At 41.2% G+C, this 23652-nt stretch overlaps 1 protein-coding gene and 1 pseudogene across 1 annotated transcript; one reads left to right on the top strand and one right to left on the bottom strand.

Moving 5' to 3' along the window:
* The first annotated feature begins 636 nt into the window (after window positions 1–636).
* The window catches only part of LOC121304290, a 194609-nt pseudogene continuing 171593 nt past the window's right edge, over window positions 637–23652 (top strand).
* On the bottom strand, window positions 9560–16980 carry LOC121304312 (tubulin beta chain). Its single transcript, XM_041235378.1, has 4 exons — window positions 16757–16980; window positions 12201–12309; window positions 11897–12007; window positions 9560–11279 (listed from the first exon to the last, which is right to left on the bottom strand). The coding sequence occupies exons 1-4, from the start codon at window positions 16811–16813 to the stop codon at window positions 10222–10224; spliced, it is 1335 nt and encodes a 444-aa protein (XP_041091312.1). The 5' UTR covers window positions 16814–16980; the 3' UTR covers window positions 9560–10221.

The raw sequence follows: 23652 nt of genomic DNA, 5'->3' as shown, positions 1-23652 counted from the left end.
CGCCTTTTCTCTTGGGGAGGTGGGTGAGGGGGGAAGAACCCTTTTGTATTTAAACAGGGCTCGATAGGACTAGAGCCTTCGCATGAACCCACTAACGCCAAGGAAACCTACTGCAGACAACGCAGTTATTTTTTTTAATTTAAATTGCTTTATTTCTATAAGATGGCAGTGCTCGGACAGGAAGAAGCTTAAAAGAAACTCAACAGGCTGCTGTTTCATAGAGAGAACAGTGCAGTCCGTAACAGGCATAAAACCCCCAGAAGACTATGAAACAGAAGCAAAGCAATAAGAGATTTGTGAAGATGTAGTTATGGTGTAAATGGTATATATATATTGCCTCTTCAAGCTCTTGTGCAGTGAGAAACCGTTTTATGTATTTATTTGACACATGCCTTTATCCAAAGCACCTTACAGGTGTTACAGCAGTACAGGGTTACAATGCAAACTTCATATATAGGCCACAGTATCGCTTACAGTAAGTGCAAACTATACAGTAAGTGGGTGTAATTCTGAGTTTCAGAAGGGGCCACAGGAGCGCTACTTGAGAGCCCCTGGAAGCAAATTAAGCAGAAAATCCGCACAATGTTACACTGCTTCAAAAACTTGGACTAGAACCCCAGCCCCCCACCGAGCTCCTCCTGTATCCCATATCCCTGTGCGCGCAGGCTAGCGGAGGTTCCCATAGAGAGTCAATGGAGTTGAGTGTCTTAACGGAACAGCACTGAGCCACGCTTTAGATTAAAAGTAAGTGATGCATGTTTGCATGTAAGTTTAGTTATTTGCGACGCACAGGTGTGGCCGGCTCAGGCAGCGTTACGTCCGAAGGTTTGCTGCGTTTTTGTCTGCAGACTTGCGTGTCAAATATTATCAGACAAGATGGTGGAGCGTCAGATTGTAGCAATGCAAAACATGTCGTGCTTTGTGATAAGCAGCACAATGCATATCTCGATAGAGGATGCAAACAGAAAATAGCAAGAAATGGGAAAGCAGTCACTAGTGTTATGTTAAAATAAACACACTGTTTTGACTAGTTTTCGTTAAATAAATACAAATATATCAATCATATCTGTTTCTATACATGCATTCCCCCCCATGTAAAACACTATGTGCTGTCTGACGTTACATCTGCATTGGCGTCTACCTGTGTGTTGTTTAGTAAAGAATAAATACAAATCACGATGCATAGAAATGATTACGTTTGGTAGTGCTGTCTGTACTTGTAATTTTGTTTAAACGTTTTTGTTGGCAGTGGCGCAATTTGAGATTATATAAATATATACAGTGTATTTCAGCTCTAGCTGAAATGAATCCACAGTCTTCTTTCACTTCTTAACCTGTGCTACAGCTATGGAACCCGATTGCCTTCACAGTATATCTAAATTTAGCAGGACAGAGTGGTGATCGTGGCGTTTAACAATAAATAAACAATATAGTGTGAATAACCCTTTACTTAGATCATTTGGAGTTGTGTAAATTTACTATAACCGGCACTGCAACTAAATGCTGTGTGTATTTCTTTTATGGGTACATTTGTCTTTTTTTTGTAATCAACGTTATTTTTTTAAGTGTGTTTATTATATATATATATATATATATATATATATATATATATATATATATATATATATATATATATATATATATAATGCTATTTACGTGTTTTATACTCTTTGGCAAGTTTGAAATCACTTATTAAAACGTTCACTTACAGTAACATGCTTTTATAAACTTTGCATTATAATTTAAATTTTATTTCAGTGTTACTGTATTATAAACTGACAGTATGTATTTTTTTTATTCCTGGTAATAAGAATTTCTGATAAAGCGGTTTGCTAATCCCTTGGCATTTGTATTCGTTCACTAATATATGCACATGTAACTATTACAGAATTAAAACAGATATATCACAACGGCTTGCACAAAAGGGAACGAAAGTGAGTAATATTTTGATTGGTAAATAAATCATGTAAACTTTTCCAACAGTTAAAATCCTACTGTATTATAAACTTATTACAAGAAGTTCTGTATGCCTTCAATTGTAAAGCCACCCCTGCTATTAAGGGCAGGTTGTGTCGCTCCGTTGAATTGGGTTAATAGCACTGTATTTATTTCAGCAGCTGCTAAACAGAGTCCCGTGTGCTGCCATGGACAGTGTGAAGATGGAATCTGTCCAGATTAAGGAGGAGTTCCCTGAACTTGAACTTCTCCCCTTTACAGTGGAGTTCTTTCGGCTGGCTTCCCTTCCCATTAAACAGGAGCTCTGTGAGATGCAATGTGACACCTGTCAGCCAGAGGTCTCTGAGATTAAAGCTGAGTACAATGAATTGGAGATCCCCCAGACAGAAGAACCCCTTCCTGTGAAACGAGAAGAGGTGCTGGAAACTGTCCGTATTAAACGGGAGCCCCCTGAAGTAGAGTTTGATCTCCTGGAACCAGGGAAGGAAAAATCTGAGGACTTCAAACCAAAACTCCCTGAGGTGGAGCCTGCACGCCTGCGGGAGTGTAGCGTGGTGCTGGAGAGGATCTGCGTGAGAGAGCAAGGTTCAGCCAACCGCACACGAGGTGGAAAGAGAAACAGGCGGTCATATTCAGAGTGCAGTCTAGCAGGTGAGTGACTCGGAGTAGCTGTGACATTGTCATTCTAGATTATGTGATATCTACCCTGTGGTTGATAGGGTGAAACCACTGTACTGTACCTGTGGAAGATGATTATTCATTGACTGTCAACCGTGTTCTGAGGAAATAGTGAAGGGCTGTAAAATAAATTGTAAACTGGAAATGAAGTCATACAGTGAGAATATATTTATAACTGAGGTGGCCAAACTGTTGCTCTGTGAAGTGCTAGTTTAACCAAAAGCGAAGAGAGAGAAAAACCAAAACTATATACAAGTTCGTTGTTTTTGTTCTGTGTTTTCATTCGTGTTTATTATTCTCTCTCCTGTTTAAAAGCCTGCATGTTGAATTTTGAATGAAGTGCTTGTTTGTTTCGTGGAGGCAATGGCATTGAGCAAACCCTCCCAGGTTTGGTGTTCGTCTTGTAGGCTCAGAAAACTTGGCCACCCCTATTATATAGAAGAGAATTAGGAATCGGTTAGTGATCAGTGGTAGAAGATCCAGTGTCCTCTTGTGTGCCTCCGCTCTCCCAGAGGAAAAGGTAATTGATCACTGTAGTTGGTGTTGGTTTTCCTGATGTTTTTCTGTGTACATAGACCTACCCCAAGATAGGAAAAGGTTCAATGAAGACAAAGCTATATAACTGTAGTGTTTGTTAGGGGAAATAGGACCTGAAACATTACAGGATAACTTTGAAATCAGATTTTTATCCCAGGCTTCGAATTCACTAGCATCAATCTGATTGCTTTTGCACACAAAGTAAAGGCTTTAAGTTTAATTTGTAACCTGGTGTAACCCAGTGCAAACCCACATAGCTGAAAATCACATGCTTTAATCCACTTCACCACCTTAAGGGAAAGCAGTCTGTCTTTCTTACTTGATGTTTTCCAGGTTCCAGTGCAGTAGGTAAAACGAGGACAGGCAGCGGAGAACATCCTGACTGTGGGAAAGGTTTCACCCAGTTAGAGCAAATTAACAAAGCAGAGAAACCGTACTGCTGCTCTTACTGTGGGAAGAGTTTCCTTAAGTTGTCACACCTTGAAACACACCACCGAATTCACACAGGAGAGAAACCGTACTGCTGCTCTGACTGTGGCAAGAGTTTTAGTGTTTCAGGAAACCTGAAAAGACACCAGCGAATTCACACAGGAGAGAAACCATACTGCTGCTCGGACTGTGGCCAGAGTTTCAGTGTGTTACAAAACCTGAAAGCACACCGAGGGATTCACACAGGAGATAACCCATATTGCTGCTCTGACTGTGGGAAGATTTGCAGCGATTCAGGAAACCTGAAAAGACACCAGCGAATACACACAGGAGAGAAACCGTACTGCTGTTCTTACTGTGGCAAGAGTTTCAGTGTTTCAGGAACCCTGAAAGTACACCAGCGAATTCACACAGGAGAGAAACCGTACTACTGCTCTGACTGTGGGAAGAGTTTCCGTAAGCCGGCACACCTCGAGTTACACCATCGAATTCACACAGGAGAGAAACCGTACTGCTGCTCTGACTGTGGCAAGAGCTTCAGTGATTCAGGAATCCTGAAAAGACACCAGGTAATTCACACAGGAGAGAAACCGTACTGCTGCTCTGACTGTGGGAAGAGTTTTACTGAATCAGGACACCTGAAAAGACACAAGCGAATTCACACAGGAGAGAAACCGTATCGCTGCTCTGGCTGTGGGAATAGTTTCAGTGATTCGGGGATCCTGAAAAGACACCAGCAAAATCACACAGGAAACTGTACCGCCGCTTTGACTGTGGGAAGAGTTTCCGCGTTAAACACTGCCTTCAAACACACCAGCGACCTCACACAGGAGCGAAACCATAGCGGCAATTTTCCAATGGGACTTTTCACTCGTTAGGAAAAAATGTTAATCTTGCATTGGCAGTCCCAGTGTGATTATTATTATGATTATTATTATTATTATTTTTGTAGGTTACTTTTAAGAGCATGCATGTCTTGTAAATTCATCACTCTAGAACTAATGGAAAATGGGTGTCCTATGGCTATGCTTTTTACTAGTATATTCATATTTACTGATAAAGAAAGGGGGGTGGGGGTGCTTTATCCACTGCTGGCAAGTCTCTGTGCCGTTTCTACATAAAAACACCTCCTCATATCAATGGGAATGAGAATTCTATATTCGGCGCATGCCACCAATCTGTTTGAAATGAAAGGTTTCACTAAATGACAAGGGAGCAGTGGAAAATGGGTTTGAATACTTTGTAATTTTTGAGAAAAGGAAATAAAACCCTTAATGGTAGATCTCCTCTACTCTATACCTGGGACAATGAACCTTCATCGTTGCTTGTTAATGGTTTCATTACAATAACAGTTTTTATCTTCCTTGGAAATGGCAGTGTTCTTGATCAATAAACCCCGGTATCTTTTCTTTTGCTTGTATTTCGTAAAATGTAATCAATAATCACTCACCAAACCATGTTACAATGTATTTTTTTATTTTTATTGAAAGACATTATACCTTATTTTAATAAATGAACACAAATCCTAGTATTTCTATTTGTGTGCCCTTCTGTTTTAAAAGCAGGACGTGTTGATTCGTGTCTCCTTGTGCTGGGATCGGCTCGGATTCAGACTTGGGTTTGAATGGGTTTGATTCTACAAAAACGTCTTTGATTTTTTGGTCTCAAACGGCAGCAGAGATGAATAACAATGTCATTGCAGGTGTAGTAAAACTTTCAGAACTCTAGCTTTTCTTGTAGTCCGCTATTTATCTGTAAATGTCGTTTTCCCAAATGATTTCCATTAGGTATATGGTGAAGCCCATTTATCATGGCACCACACTCTATTCATTTCTGAAGGGTAAGACGAAGAACTATCGGCACTGTATTTTATGTTAGTGATGTAATAAGAGTCTAAAAATCACCCAGGGTTTCGGTATTTCGAACAACTGCTGAAAAACGCCAACACAAATGGAACAATTTCACCTCTGAGAAGACAGCAGAGATGGATCCCTTCGTCTTTTGTCTTGGAAAGGGCAGGAATGATGGTGGGTTGCAAATGCGCAGGAATGCATTGGAAGGTAACTGAGTGTCAGCTTGTTTACTAGATAAATCAGCAAGATGATCCACCAACGGAACCCAGACTGCCAATAAATAAAACTGCTCTTTAAAATGTGCATTTCTTAATAGAGCATTATCACAAAACGCTTTTGCAGAAGTGCAGACCATTTCTTCCAAAATCCATTTAAAAATCTGAATATGTTGCAGGTGCTATTAACTAAGATTAAGTTTATTTTAAAGCCTTGGTTAACTTTTGTAACCAGGAAGAACAGTGCTAGGGCTTATAAGAGGCTCATGGTAAATAGATTTTAAGTTAAAATTCAGAGAAATGCATCCTTTGCTAATATGATTTTTTTTTTTTTTTTTTTTTGCAAAGTCTGTGATCAAAGAAAGTTGAGCAGTGTAGTGATTCGAGCAGCAGCAGGAACAATATCTGCGTCTCCGCCCCCCAGCTGTGCTGGTCTGGTCCGCTGGCGCCCCCTGCCTGTCGAAGCCGGATCCCTGCAGGCTGTGTCTTTCCAGCTTAGCACACTCCGGCAGGATCCCTTTGAGAAGGAACCCTGCGTTCACCACGGGGATAGAGGCCCCAAGAGCAGCTTTGCACTTGGCAGCATCTTCCACACAGGAGATCGCCAGAGCAGCAACACACAGTGATCTTTTCAATTAGGACTGTTTACTTCACTCAGAGTAGCACTTTAGAAATATAAAAATAATTTAAACTTTGTTCAATTCAAAATGCATTACATCAGGATGTTTGCTCCCATCGCTGGCTGAATCCTCATTCACCGTTATCCATCGTTACAGCTCTCATGCTCGTCACAAATGCATCAGATTCGTAAAGAGAGGCAGCCTGTGGAGATTTGCGAACCAGATATTACAGCAAGGGTACAGTTAACTAGCAGGCTATAGCATGGGCTTCCCTGCGCATTGGCTGACCAATGTGCGAATTATTTATCAATGCAGTAATTCTTGCATATTATTTTATTATGATGTGTTTAAGTAGGGTTATCTGTATGTTTAAACACGTTGGGAAATTGAATTCCCGATAGCAATCTGAATGCTTCCTGCACGAGAACTGAGTGTACATCATTTTCCCTTACCCAAGCTAAACAAACCTGACAAAAACGCATCTTTTGAAACGCAATTACGTAGATAACTGCCTGTGTTCAAAATAAACTGCTAATTAATAACAACTTAATGAAACTATATGTGCGCATTTGCATTTAATGGACAAATAAACACGCAGGTTTCGAGAAGTACGGATAAAGCCCCACCTCACCCCTTTCCGTGTGCCTTGCAAAGAAAGTCTCCGGAGCGTCTTGTAAAAGTCACGCCCATCTCACGAAATGCCTCCCCAGTGTTGGGTAGCGTAGCTATCAATCATCTATTTTCTATTCACGATTGGGCAATCGAATGTCAATCAGGAATAACTCTTTCTGATTCGACAGAGGGAATGATTTTTTTTGTCACCATACAATCGTCCCTCCTATAAGATCTGAAGACAAAGCCCTGCAGAGCCCAGGGGACTGTCTCCTAGAAAGTGTCCTGAGGGCGTTAGACGATTCTTAATGGTTAGGGTTAGGGCTGGGGTTGGGTTAGGGGCAGGGTGGCTTGATTTCGTAGAGGTGCCGAGCTCTGGAAGTAAAAAGTGCGAGTAAATGGCAAATGCCCCGAATCATCTGCGGCTCTCAGAGCATTTTCTAGGGGTATTAATTTACACTGCAAAGGACTGCGTGGCATGTATCGTATATTTGCTGAAATAGGCGCATCTCTTTGGGTGTACCCGATTTTCTGTGAATGCTGTTAAGTCATCGTACATTATTTTAACGAAAGGTTGTGCTAATTAAGACCATACCGCGCTCACATTTCTACACGATTTACTGTCAATTACATAGGCAGAGGAAATGACATTTTGATGACCAAACGCAGCGATTGTCAGATGAATTACAACAGCGGTGTTACCAACCCGTGTGTTAAATCTTTTTGTTTGTTTGAAATAAAGTAAAGCTTTGGGTTACTTTTTAACATAACAAAATGATATGACAGGTTGCAAGTTTTAATAAAGCGTCTAAGCTCCCCTCTATCATATATATTTGCAGTATGCATTACACAATAATAAACGATGAAAACACATTTCTGGTAGCATGGTTATTTAAGACTGTAAATCAAGGTCTTACATTTAAATCCCAGATCCAAAAATAACGTGTTTTTTAATTTTTTTTTTAAATAAAAAGAAAATTAAGGTACAGCATGAGACTGGACTATTTTATTTTTTTATAAAATTGAACCTATCGACTGTCAATATAACCTACAACTGTAGCATATTGTATACAATACTGGATATTAACAGGTGCTATTGTGTGGAACTGTAGTGTTATCGAGGCCTAATTATTTAATAGGCCAGTTTAATTAATAGCAGATGCTCCATGTGTTTAACTAATTAATAATTGCCAGCCTCCAGGTTGTTTGAGTAAAACTTTTGAGGAATGTTTGGTAAAATTGTCCCTGGACAGATTTCTAAAAGGGAGGGGGAGTAGATTACTGTTAGAACTCGAGTGTCACCCCCCCTTCTGAAAGTAGGATTTCTGACCAGCAGATCCGCTAACACTATCCCCAGAGAGGGACAGGTACTCCTTTGTTGAAGCCGTGATTGTTGCCTATTTTTACCAGGAGGGGGAGCTGGTTTTAAAAGCCGCTGGGTTTAGTTGTTACTGTGTTTTGGAATCCAGTTTATTTTTTAAGTGATAATCAGGTTTACCTTTGGTTTGTTTTCAGAACAGGGCATTCACAAAGTAATAGTTTAACACCAGATATATGTTTCATGCAAAAGTAATTTAAACTTGTCACCCAATTTAATAAAGCAATTATTTGATTGGTGCACGACAGATTCCTTTTTGTTTGGGGGGGGGGGGGGGGGGGTCGTTTTGCAAACCTGACGTGGGGGGTCAAACCCCACGACTGCTGCACCCCCAGTTTGTAAGTGCTCTGCTCTATCAGTCACTATTGGTATAGCATCTTTCGTAGTGGACCACCACCACAAAGCGCTTTACAAGATGCAGCCTTAATTTGAGGCAAAACTTACTACAAGTGTGTGAACCACAAAAGATAGGTGTAAATGTAATAGATCACCTTAAAACAGATTGTGTTCAGATTTCTTAAAGAAAATTTGGTATTTAATGGGTTAAATTTGATAAGCGAGGCTCCAGATGCAAAACCAGAAGTGTGACTCAGACCGATGGACCACCAACAGGCAGCTCTATCTCCAGAATCTAAACTCTGACTTCTAATTAATGTTAATGCCTTTACTATATCCCATTTGCAAAATGCCATATTCAGGAAGCTTTACAGATTGCGATTCTAAAAAAAATGCTTCAAAGCTTCTGCACTGGGGTTTTCAAAGTCAGTCAAACAACAATTGAAAACACTGAGAATTTCTTTTAAAGTTAAAAAATCCTTTATTTTTTTTCCCCAGAGGCTCCTTGCTTTTCAATATGAAAAAAGAAAAAAAAAAAAATTAAAACAGTTGTGGAAGAGACCATGCTTCAAATATAATAATGTCAGCAACAGAAAACAAGACCAGGAATAATTCATAAGTTTGACAAATTGAAGATGTAACTGGAACTGAGCCTTTCTCCATTCAGACAGCCTCACCGCACGGATTCAGAATTTCATCTTTGGGGTTTAATTTTCAAAAGGGTGCTTGGATCACTGTGCTCAAGAGCCACAAATCTGTTTCATCCATACTCCCCTATAGGTTTCACCTGCTAGAACACAAACTCAAAAGCCCAAATTTCTGGATGCATGATTTAACAGTTCTATTGCAGAAATAATTCATGATTTGCCCTCTCTCTCTCTCACATACCTTCCTTAGTTTAAAAAACATAAAATAGTAATAATAATAATATAATTCTATCCATGATTAAACTTTCAGATCTCCAAGTTTGTGAATAAAGTGAAGCAGAAACATTCACAACCAGGGAGCAATCGCCTGATTCCAAAAAACATTCTCCATTCTTTTTGCTTTTCAATAAAAAGTAAAATAACGCATTGATGTGCTCTGTGTTCTCAGGATTGGGTGATCGGGGCAAAGCGTTTTCCAGCGCTAGCCACGATCCCACCTGACTGAACCAACTCCACATGGAACACTGCCAACCTCTTTTGGTGCTTGCTTTGTGGGGGCACTGGAAATATGGAAATGAGCCACCTGTCTGCAGGCTTCGTCTCAACACTTAATCTGTAATCACTTAAAATCGCAAGTAAAAGCGATTTCTTAACGTTACTGTGTGAAATAGATTTTGGTTTACAACAGACATTGCCAGGCCAACCATACTAGGGAGTATAATAAAAACACATGAAACCAGGCATCTGCTCTCACATGCTTGAGCACAGACCCAGACGATTTTTTTAGTATCTACCTTCAACTTTAAGTACTTCAGTCGGCGGTCTTGGTTTCTACTCTACAACTCGGAATGGTGAAAGCTCAGTGAAAAAAATAAAACAAAAACACACTTGGTTCAGCCTGCCTTTCTTTTTTTTTTGCTCCCCCTCTGTTCTGAGGTTTGGATGGATCCCGCTCCCTCTCTAAGCATCTTCCTCAGCCTCTTCTTCGAACTCGCCTTCCTCTTCAGCGGTGGCGTCCTGGTACTGCTGGTATTCAGACACCAGGTCGTTCATGTTGCTCTCAGCCTCCGTGAATTCCATCTCATCCATGCCCTCTCCGGTGTACCAATGCAGGAAAGCCTTGCGCCGGAACATGGCAGTGAACTGCTCGGAGATGCGCTTGAACAGCTCCTGGATTGCCGTGCTGTTGCCGATGAAGGTGACGGCCATTTTGAGCCCTCTTGGAGGGATATCGCAGACGGCTGTCTTCACATTGTTGGGGATCCACTCCACGAAGTAGCTGCTGTTCTTGTTCTGCACATTCAGCATCTGCTCATCCACCTCCTTCATGGACATGCGGCCACGGAACACTGCCGCCACGGTTAGGTAGCGCCCGTGGCGCGGGTCGCAGGCCGCCATCATGTTCTTGGCATCGAACACCTGCTGGGTGAGCTCCGGGACGGTGAGGGCACGGTACTGCTGGCTCCCCCTGCTGGTGAGGGGGGCAAACCCAGGCATGAAGAAATGCAGACGAGGGAAGGGGACCATGTTGACCGCAAGCTTGCGCAGATCTGCATTCAGCTGGCCGGGGAAACGCAGGCAGGTGGTGACGCCGCTCATGGTGGCGGAGACCAGGTGGTTGAGATCTCCGTAGGTGGGGGTGGTGAGCTTGAGCGTGCGGAAGCAGATGTCGTACAGAGCTTCGTTGTCGATGCAGTAGGTCTCGTCCGTGTTTTCCACCAGCTGGTGAACGGACAGGGTGGCGTTGTAGGGCTCGACGACTGTGTCCGAGACTTTAGGGGAGGGTACCACGCTGAACGTGTTCATGATGCGGTCGGGGTACTCCTCTCGGATCTTGCTGATGAGCAGAGTGCCCATCCCGGAGCCGGTGCCTCCTCCCAGGGAGTGAGTGAGCTGGAAGCCCTGCAGGCAATCGCAGCTTTCTGCCTCTTTCCTCACCACATCCAGGACTGAGTCTACCAGCTCAGCTCCCTCTGTGTAATGACCCTTAGCCCAGTTGTTGCCAGCACCACTTTGTCCTGTGGATAAGGAAGAAAGGATGATAAAATGAGTTCAAGACAAAAGGCATTTGCACACTAAAGCCCCCAGTTTATACCAAATTACAATTCTAACATGTAAATATGCACGACACCCATGAACCAAAGAGATCCAAGTACAAGAATGTCAGAAAGTGTAACCCAAGTGCACTGTCAGTCTGGCCACTGGATATTATGTAAAGATATCTCTGTGCCTAGTTGGGTAGGGCTAAGAAAGTAAAAAAAAAAAAAAAGTGACCCATTCACCAAGGTCCTCCATCTGACAAATTCAAAAGGAGATTTTCACAAAGCATTTTAAAACGTTTCCTCTATGACACCTACTGAACTGCTGTCTTCCAGTCGCAAACAGTTTTGCCTGCCTGCTTTAATTCAAGTTGCTTGTGCTGTGATTTTTATTTCTGTTATCCAGGTGTTATCCATACCATTGGTTTGTCACATGGTCAGCGTGATAAGATCATGTGTAAAGTCAACTGTCCTGCTTTTTCTTATCTGGCCACAACCCCTAAACATTGTAGAGTAAATACACCCTATGTCAACTTCCACATGGTATGAAAAGCTTCCATCCCATTTTAGCACCGCATTCCAGGATCAAATCTCACCGAAAACAAAGTTGTCTGGTCTGAAGATCTGTCCAAAGGGGCCTGAGCGTACAGAGTCCATGGTTCCGGGTTCCAGATCGACCAGGATGGCTCTGGGAACGTATTTACCACCTGCAAAGAAAAAGGAACCGATGCCCGTTAGAGGTTGTAGTCCCCACGCTGTGACAATTTTACACCATGACATACAATTACTGGGTGAACTACATTAGTTTGAATGCCAGTTTGTTAACATGGTCTTGCACAAGAAATGCCCTGCAGGGATGCAGCAGCAGCACACACACACGAGAAGGCACAGTGATCTTACCTGTGGCCTCATTGTAGTAGACACTGATTCTGTCCAGCTGCAGGTCACTATCACCATGGTAGGTACCTGTCGGGTCAATACCATGTTCATCACTGATCACTTCCCAGAACTAAGAAAGAAGACAGAATTTTAGACTAATCTTTATGCAGCTGTCTGCATCCAAATACCTCAAAATCGCACCATGCGAGAGGCTACCAGGGTTTTGGTTACAAGGTCATTGTTTTTACTGTAAATGTACTTTCAAGTTGAGGGAGTGCTAGCTTTTAGAGACACTGCACTCACACAGCAGGCAAGACGGGAAGTTGCACAAGTTCACATCAATGTGATCCATCACCGCGATGGAACAAAAGGCACGGTCTGGCAGCCGATTGCATTCTTGCAAGGTTATTCATCCAGCTACAAGAGTTATGCTTGTTAGGACTGGTTTGATTGATTCAGCAGGGGGAAAAAAAACAAGCTAATCTCCAAGACCAGTCTGGGAACTGCTTGTTTGCACAAAAAAAAAAAAAAAATCACCCCAAGAGGATTTTACCATGCAGAGGTAGAATTCAAAGAAACCAACTAAAGTAGACAATTGTGGTACATGTTTCAATTATTTATGGCTCTTGTGATGCCTTAACAGTTGTGGCAAACTTCAAATAATGAAAAAAATAAACAGAAGTAAAAAGGTCTGAGGTTAGACCAATGCAGTTTTGACCCACTGCCTGACATCCTTCATTTAAAAATGTACCACCCAGTGGGATTGTGTTCAACTTTAAAATGTGGATATTTCAGAACCAAAGATTTTACATGCAGAAAATAAAAAAGGAAAAGCAATTCTGGAAACATCGCTTGGCACGACCAGAAGCCAAGTAAAATGACGCACAGGTTGCCAGAAACTTTTCTAGTCAATAAGTAGAGTTCCTGCCACGAGTTCTGACTGCAATGTATTAGGCAGAGACAACAGCTTCCTGTGTAGCAGCTGTAGCTAAACCTCCACCCCCCTCCTTAAGGATTCCACCTCACCTCCCACCACCCCACACAGCCAGTCACCAAGCCTCTGAGAAACTAGGTCAGACAAGAGACTCTGTCTCTGCAGCAGAGTGGGCAATGGGGCTCATTACTTGTGTAAAGGCCAGCAGAACTCCATTTTAAATGTGTATGTAGTCCTTTAACAGAGCTGTCATTTATTTCCATTGTTAAACCAGAAATCCATTTCCCCAATTAGACAAGTGTCAAAGGCAAATTTCACAATATTTTTTGCATGTTCAGTTAGACACGCAAGCACAGTGCTGGAAATGAGGAACTGCACCAGTTATGTAAATCTCTGTAGTATACAGAGCTAACAAAGAGAGCATAGATGTCTGTGGCTAACGCATAAGGAAGTAAAATTTGTTTGCGAGAAACAGAATGAAGATTTGCTCCCAAGTAAACGTTGCAACCTCCCCCGGCTCCCCACCACCCCATCACTAGCACAGAGAATGCAATGGATTAGACAGAGTTCAGGGTAGCATTTGCATCACACTTGTTCAAGAAGAGAAAAGCAATGGCACATTCCTCCAGTCTCTCATGCCAAAGTGGGTTCTCTCATGCAGCAACATTAATGAAACTGATTTATCACCATGCGAGTCCTTCACATGAAATGTCTTAGGCGGACATTGTTAAGCCTGCGCGCTTCAAAAATACTCAAAAGGCTTTTTAAATGCGCAAGCCAGCTCGTTTCTGAGGGTATTTCAGAAAGCTGTTTGGTCAGCAGCTGCTTATGTAGAGCTGTCACTTGAGGCCCATGTATTACTCAGAAGCATGCTGTGGAATTAAAGCCAAAGCAGAAAAGGTGTCACTAAGCAGCTGCCTAAACCGAGCGTTACAATCGCTACACTTTGACAACGGCACAATGTGGAGTTCAAGACTACTGAAGAGCAGTGGAGGGATGTGTATTTAGATTGCCCAGCGAGACCATTGCACCACAGATTACACTGTGACGGAATTGGCCTATACAGCCCTAGAAGTTATGAATTAAGACATTAGATGCCAAGAGATTCTCATTAATGCACAGGCATTTTGGTTTACGCCCACCCTCCCCTTGGCAACATGCCTTCCCTCTTTCAAGGCAAGACTGTGAAGCATATTGTTCCAAATACTATGCTAGATGTCCTGGCTTCCACCTTAGTCAGGCCAAGGTTAGCCCAGTATTAGCGCAGTGACGTCATCAACACGAAGGACGGCAGCCGCTTCTCCATCGGAATCTGAGTTAGAAACTAAAAGCACCTTGCACCTTGGCTGGGTCTAGATTCAAACCATCTTCTACATTAGACAACCTATCTATTCCTGTTCAAAACAGAAGATTGAATGCTACTGACTTTGCGATTACTTCATGCATTTAGCCCATACCTCTATTATGACATGTATTTTTACAGGTGGAATAAAAGAAAAGGTATGAAGAGACACTCCCTGGCAGAGTCCAAAGCGTGCGCAATGAATTATCATTGATTCGCAGCAGCGGCTCATTTGTTGGATACCTGGCCAAAGAATAAAGATCAACTGGGTCCACTTTTCTAATTTTAGGTCTGGGGGTGCAACATTGTGGCTTCCAATGCTATAAAATCAGTATGAGTCAAGGTGTGTAACTGGACTCAGTCACATTTCAACACTATCACAATACCAGCAGTCACACCAATTAGAAACTACATGTATTCATCAAATCTATAACTACTCAAACTACAAGTAGCTGTAATTCAGTGAGGTGGGGAAGCCCTTTTTAAGCTAGTGGGGGTTGGGAAATCAAATGGTAAAAATTAAACATGAGGCAATGGTTTGGCTTGCAGTGAATGGGTCAGGCTATATAGCTTGAAATCATCAGAACTTCAACATAGAGATTTTTTTTTTTTTTTTTAATGTATTTAATAGACATCAGACATTAATCACCCCAAGTAAATAATTATTCATGTAGAACGTCAATTATATTTAAATGGCAAGTGTGGATTGCTTTATTGCAGAACATGAAAATAAAAAAAATAAACATTTATAAAAACGGCACCAGCTAGCCATGCTGTGGAACATACCTACTGAACTGAATCACTGAACACAAAATGGGCCAGAATGCGCAAGTATTTTAGGAGCTTAACGACTCGCCCTACAAGCACTGTAATAAACTACCTCCGAGTACGTGTTTAGTATTTTACCACATGGTTACCTTTCGGACTACCAATATAACCCTTGCCTGGTCAGCTTAACACAAGGTGTTCATTCATTTTACTTTTTTAAAGTTATTTTTTTTAGGCATTTCTCCACTGTCCACAATTACCACATAGGCTAGCCGAACTTCGTGAATACGTAACACATTGTAGAATTGGGACACAAAACTTCACACCGATGATAAAAAAAAAAACAAAAAAAACAGTGAATTTATTAAGAATTTAAGAATTAACTGGTGCGCCGTGTCTTTATGAGGAGGCACGGTCACCAGCCGGCAAAGGAACAAAATTGAATTGCATATAAAAAATAAAAACTTTTGGCGCCTCAGAAGGTAGTGTCTTTTTTTTTTTTTGTCTTATTTCCCGCCCCTCTTACCAAAAAAAAAAAAAAAAAAATTTATGGCGCCAAACGAAAACGCGCAGAACGCTCGTGAAAACACCAATCAGCGCACGAGCAGCAGATATGACCCAATTGCTGATCCGAACGTCCCTTTAAACCCCCCGCGTTCTATAACGGTTCATCCCGCCCCTGCGTTCTATAACGGTTCATTCCCCCCAAAAATTGCTTTTTTTTTTTTTTGGAGGTACCCCGGCCACTAGATAAAAAAATAAAAAGATAACTCTTATAATAAAACCACTTTCAAATTCGGTTTCCTTCGACAGCAGAAATAAAAAAATAACTATACAATCCGACGTCGTGCGGAATTTAGCTGCGCCTCTTTCACAACGCAGTGCATTCCGCTACACCGAATTAAATATGAAATTAATAAAGGTTTTTTTTTTTTTTTAATTACGGAAAGGGTCGCATAAAAAGAAAAGAGCGAATACGATACAGTAGCTTAACGTTAAACATGAATTATGTAATCTAAGACATGAGTTAATGTTGCCTCCTTAAATCTGAATTTAATTAAATTAAGCGCAGAAAATCCACAATACAATGGACGAAATAACACGAAACACACACTGACTTCTTTATATATTCATTCAATGCAAGTTACATTAAATTCTAAAAATTGTTCTTCTCAATTCGCATTTTTAATAAGATCTGCAAAATATTACCACAGGAAATTCCTTAGGGCTGGAAAACATTCTTCCTAAATTAAAAATACGTCGATAGCTTTGTTTTTAATTTTATCCAACCCATGCACAAACAGATCAGTAAAGCAATGACGGGCACTGTAATAAATGCTATTATAGGAGGCGATTGAATGCTGTAAAGTCGTGCAATTAATGAAACCTATATAATATTTCCACTGCACCGAAACGCAATTTACGAATATAAATGTATGTATTTTTTAAAAATGGCAAGCCAAGCTACGTGTTAAGCGAAGAAGATGCATCTATCACATGTCTGTTCATTTCAGCTTTTATATTTGTTCTCACCTTCGCCCCTATTTGATTTCCGCACTGGCCGGCTTGGATGTGTACAATTTCCCTCATTGTGGAATTTTAAGAAGTTGCTTCGGCTTAAAAGCCCTGTTTTTTTTTTTTTATGTTTTGGGGATGTCAAAAAAAAAAAAAATGCACCGTTGCTTTTCGTGCTGAGCCCGCCACAGCCTGACCCCACCGCTACCTACCAGACAGCAGGAAAAGCGCAAGATGGGCTTGGCCGAGCCGGGACAAAGATTTTATACCTCTGGATAATGTCCAGAACGAGGCTGTCTACTCTTATTGGTCAGAACCTTTTTTTTTTTTTTTTTTTTTTTTTTTTTGCTGCAGGCCCCTTCCCGTCCTTTAGGTTTCCCTCCACGGAGTCTCGCCTCAGAAATGTAGTGTTTCAAAAAAAATTATTTATTTTTATTATATATTATATATATATATATTATTTATTTATATATATATTATTATATATATTTGAATTTTTTTTTATTCCAAAGTAATCCCGTGTTCGTTTCACAAAGACATGATTAAAACCAGAAACATAACAACGATGGTCTGTATACAGGATCACCTCGCCTCTGTCGAAGGGATTGTAATATTGTATACTCGAGGCTGTTTATCGGCCGGTAATTAGGACTCCTGTAAAATTCATCAAAAATTCAGATTCCTCAGGGAGGCAAAATTAACCAAACTGTCTATTTTTATAAGCCGCTGTGCATTATTGTCCCCAAAAAAGAGGTCGTAATTCTAGTGAACGGATTGATGTAAGCACTGGTTGCCATGGAAATTGAGAACGAGATAAGGGAGAATCCTATCTATCTATCTATCTATCTATCTATCTATCTATCTATCTATATTGCAAATATTTATCTATATTTTAATTATGCGGCTGTCACTGTCTTGCTTGCTGGCTATACTGTAGATGCTAAAGCGTGACACCCCCTTGCAATACCCCACGCATGATCCCGGGGGACGTGGGGTGGACACGAGTGGCATAAAATACATGTCTTGGTGGGGTAGCGGATCCTCCATGCCGGCAGGCGGTGAATTTCCCCGCATCGTCTTGCGCTAGTGTGGGTGTGGATCAGTGTTTATACCGATACAGACAAGAAGAGCAAGAAATAGCAACACTGAGGCGAAACAAAATCTCAAAATCGCCCGGAGAGTAAGAATATTTCACCGTGAAACAGGTACGTTTATAAAACCTTGTGCGAAAATATTACAGGAAACGATAATAATAATAATAATAATAATAATAATAATAATAATAATAATAATAATAAATGATAGGCTGTATTTCCACTTTCAGAAAATCAATATAAATAATGTAATGTTGATTACTTCAAGTGAATGTCAACAGTGTAGACTGCGAGTACGCGGGTCTCATATTTTTATTATGTTGATTTTGATATTAAAACAGTCAAACTAACACTGCGCATGTGGCCCGCCTGTTAAGTCTTTTGTCTAAATAATTTTAATGTTTATCGAGTAATTTTATAATACATTAGACTTGGGGGGCGGGGTTAAACGTCAGAAGATTATTATTATTTATTTTATTTTATTTTATTTTTTTTACAGCAGACGTTTGCAGGGGAATTGCTTTGATGTTTCAAATATCGCTGCCATTTCAAACAATGTAGCTCTTTCAAAATATAAACCCAGTGCGAAGAATTGCTTTGCAAGTTTAATTACGGTTTCATCAACTTATGTGCGTGTACATCTATTTTAAACTTGCTCTTAAACCAAAGTAAGATGGTTTATTATGATTTAGTACAGGAAATGTGGTTTTTGTAAAAGCCCATCAGACACCGTGGCGCTGTTTAATTTGTCAACGCTGTGTTTTTCGTGCGAATATAAAATAATGAATGTACTGCTAGGCATCGCTTATTAGTTCAATAACATATCTGCTTCTTAATAGTAAAAAAACTAAACCTCTGTGTTCGTGGTTCAAAGGAAAGCGGGTGAAAATGTTCGGGCCACTATTGATCTTGCGATGACTTGACCCAAGAATGTTGTTTCATTTTTAATTCATTTTTTTATTACATTGCATTAGATCACCCTACATTTGATGTTATTTTTCTCTGTGTGGGGTGTGACCTGCAAACAGTTGTAGCTTGTCTCCAGGGTATTCCAACAAAAAGTGATTGTTGGATAATATCTGGCTGGATAATGCAACCTGTGTGTTCTTGCACAGGCGAGGCAAGGAGACCAGATTGCCGCCTCTGTCTCTCCTCTCTAGAGGGCTTATGCTTCTTTTGCATAAGGTTTGAAATGAGGGTCCGGTTTTATAAAAGCTAGCTCGTGTTTGATTGCAACTTTTTTTTTTTTTTTTTTTTTACCTGTCTGTGTTTCAACTCGGTTACAGCATTATTTGCCTTGAGAATACGAAGATCCACAGGCTTGTGGGGAAGTCATAAAAAAAATGATGTTTTTGGAATATGAAAGGGGAGCGTCTGTATCAAATCAGATCTTGAAATGATTTGATGTTTCATAGCCCCGCAGATCAATGCAGTGTCTGTTCCCGGTACAAGGCAAATTAAACATCCATCCCATAATACGTTTTTTAGTATAGTTATGGGCGATACCAATACAGGACTGGGCGTGTTTCTAAAATGACCCCCAACAAATAGTTTTTTGCAACAGTGAGTTCCTTTAAGGACTAATGTCTTGCTGATCCTCTAACAGAACAGAAATGAACTGACGCCAGTTGCAGGGTTAATTTCACAGCAGAGTTTATGTGTCTTTATCTGATGGGTCGCTACAGATCAGTAACGTGTCTGTCTTTCCTTTAGTGCTGTAGAGCTACCCTCCTCATCTCAGAATGGTGTTCTACACGTGTGGGCCCAATGAAGCCATGGTCGTGTCAGGTAAAGGAGTGCCTGTGGCTGGTGGTATGCTTACGTTTGTGGATCTAGCTGGGCTGCTTTTGCTTTTCAAGGAAGCAGTTGCTTGGAGGCCTCCTTTGTTTTCATCTTTCAGATGAAGGGACAGAAATGACAATAAATAGAGGGTTCTGAGTGATTGTTCGTTTTTATTTGCCTCAGGAGAGTGCACCACGAACGATCATTCATACCAGAGTATATATTTAAAATAAATTGTGATAACATGTGTCGTTTTCTGTCAGATCTTTTGCTTTCAGTATCAACACATATGTAAGCAAAGGCCCATTCAAAACTAGTCCCAGTAACCCTGTTATCCCACTTATGTTAGTCCGCTCATGTTATCCCACTGAAGTTGAATAACAAAAATATATCTCATGCTAGATATACCCATGTTTGTGGTATAAATAACGTTCTATTGTACTAGGGTGCTAAGATTTCTTTGCTGTAAATGCTACTAATATGTTTTCTCTGTTAATTCGAAAAGAAAAAAAAAATTCAAGTATTTGTTTTACATTTTTAGAATATTCAAACGTGAGAAACCTGTGTTTGTCTCGGAACTGGGTAACATGACATAAAATCAATTGCCATGCCTTTGATGGAACTGGGATTGATATTTCAATCAGTTGTTGTAAATGTTTGATGCCAATTTAACTAGAGTAACAGTGACTTCAGTTTAAGTTGTTTGTGGTCACTGTGAGCAGCTCATTTTAACAGATCAAAAAAAAGGGAAATTTGGGATAGATTTTAAAAACAGGAATTGACCCCCAAACTTGAATATGACAGCTCAGTTTTGGACCAAGGCCTTAAGTCCTAGTACTGGGGAAAGGAGAGTTATCGGTTCCAGACGCCAGAATCTCAGCACCTGGGCAGAGGAGAGCGTGGCAGTGTGCTGGCTTTGCCCCCGCGGTGTGATCGCTGGCATAATGTTCGTGTTTTCTGTTTGCAGGGTTCTGCCGCGCTCCCCCTCTGCTGATTGCTGGAGGACGGGCGTTTGTCATACCCTGCATTCAACAGATACAGAGGTGAGAGCTCAGGGCTGGGGTTGTGACACTATACATGACGAGGGAGAGAGAGAGGGAGAGGTCACTTTGATTTTAACGCATGAAGTCCAAACCGTCATTACTGAAGATGTGTGTATCAGCCCTAGGGCCAATTATAATTAGTAGCAGCAAAATTGTTTGCTAGAATTGCAAATACAATTACAGTGCTAGGTTGTTCAATTTCACTTGTGTGTCAGTAATTACAACTATAATCACAGTTATAGTAAAAAGTGACATTTACTCTAGTTTAGTATTCTAAATAACCAAGCAACAATTGTAGGCACAAATAGAGAAGCATACTGTGTTCAAACAAATGGGGTCACTAAAAGTGGTTGAAAATACAAGAATAATGATCGTGTGACAAATGCCCAGTTGAAGCTTTTAATGTAGAGATGGGCGTCTTTGTTACATTATATTATTATTGAAATACAATTCAAATGCGAAAAAAAAAGGTTCAAACACAGTGCCCTCGTGTGTCTCCTGTTTGCGTTGAATGGCTTAGAGATTCAGAAAGTGTGTGTGTGAGGGGAGTTTGACTGTAGCGCGACTGCTTTTGACAGGTTTTTCTTCACTTTTTCAGGATTTCCCTGAACACTTTGACTCTGAATGTGAAAAGCGACAAGGTCTACACCCGCCATGGAGTGCCCATCTCTGTCACTGGGATCGCACAGGTAGATAGAGCCGCAAGAGTCTCGGCTAACGCTAGTTTCCACTGCACAGACAGGCCAGGCCAGCGCAGAGCGGGGGCTACATTCTCACAACAGTAGAGGAGCCTGGAAGCGTTTCCACTGCACTCTGTCACGTGTACGGTACATTGAACGAATGCACTGCATAGGAAAATGCATGCCGTTAACCGTGCCATCGCTTCCTCGCACGTGATCGCAGTATCCCTTCCTAGCATCACAGAATGCACCACAGAGAAACGACCAAGTTGACTTCTAATTTAGCACCAAGATACAAACATTTTGTAAACCACTGTACATTTCTGAACCGTTACTTAACAAGATCATTAGCATTAAACACTGTGAATAGAGTCAACTATCGTGACTCTGTACAGAGCAAAGCAGCAAGTGTAGGGTATTGCTGCAATTCTACCTACGTCTCTGTACAGATTTAAATGCGTTAACACCGCAAACCACAGTGTTACTATCAGTTGATAGCTTTGGAGGAATAAGCAGTCATGAAGTGGAAAAAAAACGTCTTGTTCATATTAAATACGATGCAGGGTTACTGTCTGACGTGGGGACACTGTATTGATTGGGAGGTGGTTTGTGTGTTGAGCAGCATTTCTTTGCTGGCTCCGAGCTGCTGCTGTGGTTCCTGCTTTGTATTCTATTGAATTGTATTGATTTGGATTGTAACCCGTCCCCCACACCACTCTCTCTCTGTCCCCCCCCCCCCCCCCCCCTCCTCCATCCTGCTCATCTCAGCCCCTCCTCCACATCCTTTCCATTCTCTCTCTCTCTCTCTCTCTCTCTCTCTCTCTCTCTCTCTCTCTCTCTCTCTCTCTCTCTCTCTCTCTCTCTCTGTGTTGGGCGTCAACGCTCATCTTTCCTTATGGCTTATCAGTGCTTTCAGTGGATAGCCCTACAAAAGAGGAAATTCATTTGATGAAATTGCCATCCGTTTGGCAACTTATAATAAATACAGAAGCAGCAGCAGCAGCAGGGTGATTGACAGCCTTCCCTGGGGTCTGGTGTCAGCTGGAGCCGAGTGAAATGGAGGGGGTGGGGTTGCAGGCACAATACACAGCACAGGAAGAGAAGCCTTGTTGCAACTGGCAAGCTTAAAGAAATGCCACCCAGAGCTTTAAAATCCATTGTCTTGTCTGTGGAGATGGGCAGAAGTCTGTATGTAACACTTGAGAGCTTGTTCACTTTAGTAGACTTGGACAGGATCTTATTTAGCTCAATTTATGTATTGTATCATGAATAAATGAAGTATCTGTTGCCGCTACTAACATTACCATAATAGAGCTAGCCAGCACTTTAATATCTATGAGAAACCTCAGAACCTCACCAAGGTCCATCAGAGGAAACCACCTTGGAGTACCTAGCTGTTAACGAAAAAAAAAAAATCAAATGAAACAAAAGCAAAACACTTAAAAGATAGCAATAGGTGTAAAACACTAATTTGTGGACATTTCCTGTTGGAGCTTACCATACAGACAAGGTAATCTCTCCCTAATCAGGAGTCTAGTGCAGAATTTGTCTTGCCTTTCTAGCTGGGGATGAAATTTGAAGCAAAGGAGATATAGTGGATTTGGTACATATGTGTGTCACATTTTTCCATTTACTGGGTAGATTGTCCAGTTGTCTTGAAGCTTGCTATTAACAATGCTTTGCTAGATCACATTAAGAGGATATGCAGTATGGGGGTCTCTTTCTGTTACACTTCTATTTCTGCATGCACTGTATCTGGAGAACGGCGAATGTTAATCTCACGGTAGGATGGGGGAGTCTCTTATTCCGAATATCAGATTTTGAAGGTGTAGGGGCTATCTGCCTGTCCAGCTTTCACACAGTATATCTGGAGAATCGCTTGTCGGTTTTGTGATTAAATGTTCCATTGCTTGTTTTGTACATACTGTAGATGTACTTCACCGTGATTAACTGCTAATGACTCGTTTTGAAATAGTTGCCACTGATCCTCACATGAATGTGTTTCCCTTGAACCCAGGTGAAGATCCAGGGTCAGAACAAGGAGATGCTGGCTGCGGCCTGTCAGATGTTCATGGGGAAGTCTGAGCAGGAGATCGCTCACATCGCCCTGGAGACCCTAGAGGGGCACCAGAGAGCCATCATGGCACACATGACAGTGGAGGTAACTAGAGATGACAGGCTCAATTCTCTTCATAGCGAAGGCATTGCACAGATTATTATTATTATTATTATTATTATTATTATTATTATTATTATTTATTTGGTAGATGCCTTTATCCAAGGCGACTTACAGGTGTTCCAGGGCAGTACAGGGT

This window comes from Polyodon spathula, chromosome 37 (assembly GCF_017654505.1).
Source record: "Polyodon spathula isolate WHYD16114869_AA chromosome 37, ASM1765450v1, whole genome shotgun sequence".
NCBI classification, from domain to species: Eukaryota; Metazoa; Chordata; class Actinopteri; order Acipenseriformes; family Polyodontidae; genus Polyodon; species Polyodon spathula.
This window is presented reverse-complemented; position numbering and strand designations above follow the sequence as displayed.

Excerpts from the sequence above, each read along its gene's own strand:
- LOC121304312 (XM_041235378.1), bottom strand. The coding sequence starts at position 16,813 with ATGAGGGAAATTGTACACATCCAAGCCGGCCAGTGCGGAAATCAAATA. Across the intron at positions 12,008-12,200 it reads CTACTACAATGAGGCCACAG|GTGGTAAATACGTTCCCAGA; the intron begins GTAAGATCACTG and ends TTTTCTTTGCAG. Across the intron at positions 11,280-11,896 it reads ACCAGACAACTTTGTTTTCG|GACAAAGTGGTGCTGGCAAC; the intron begins GTGAGATTTGAT and ends CCTTATCCACAG.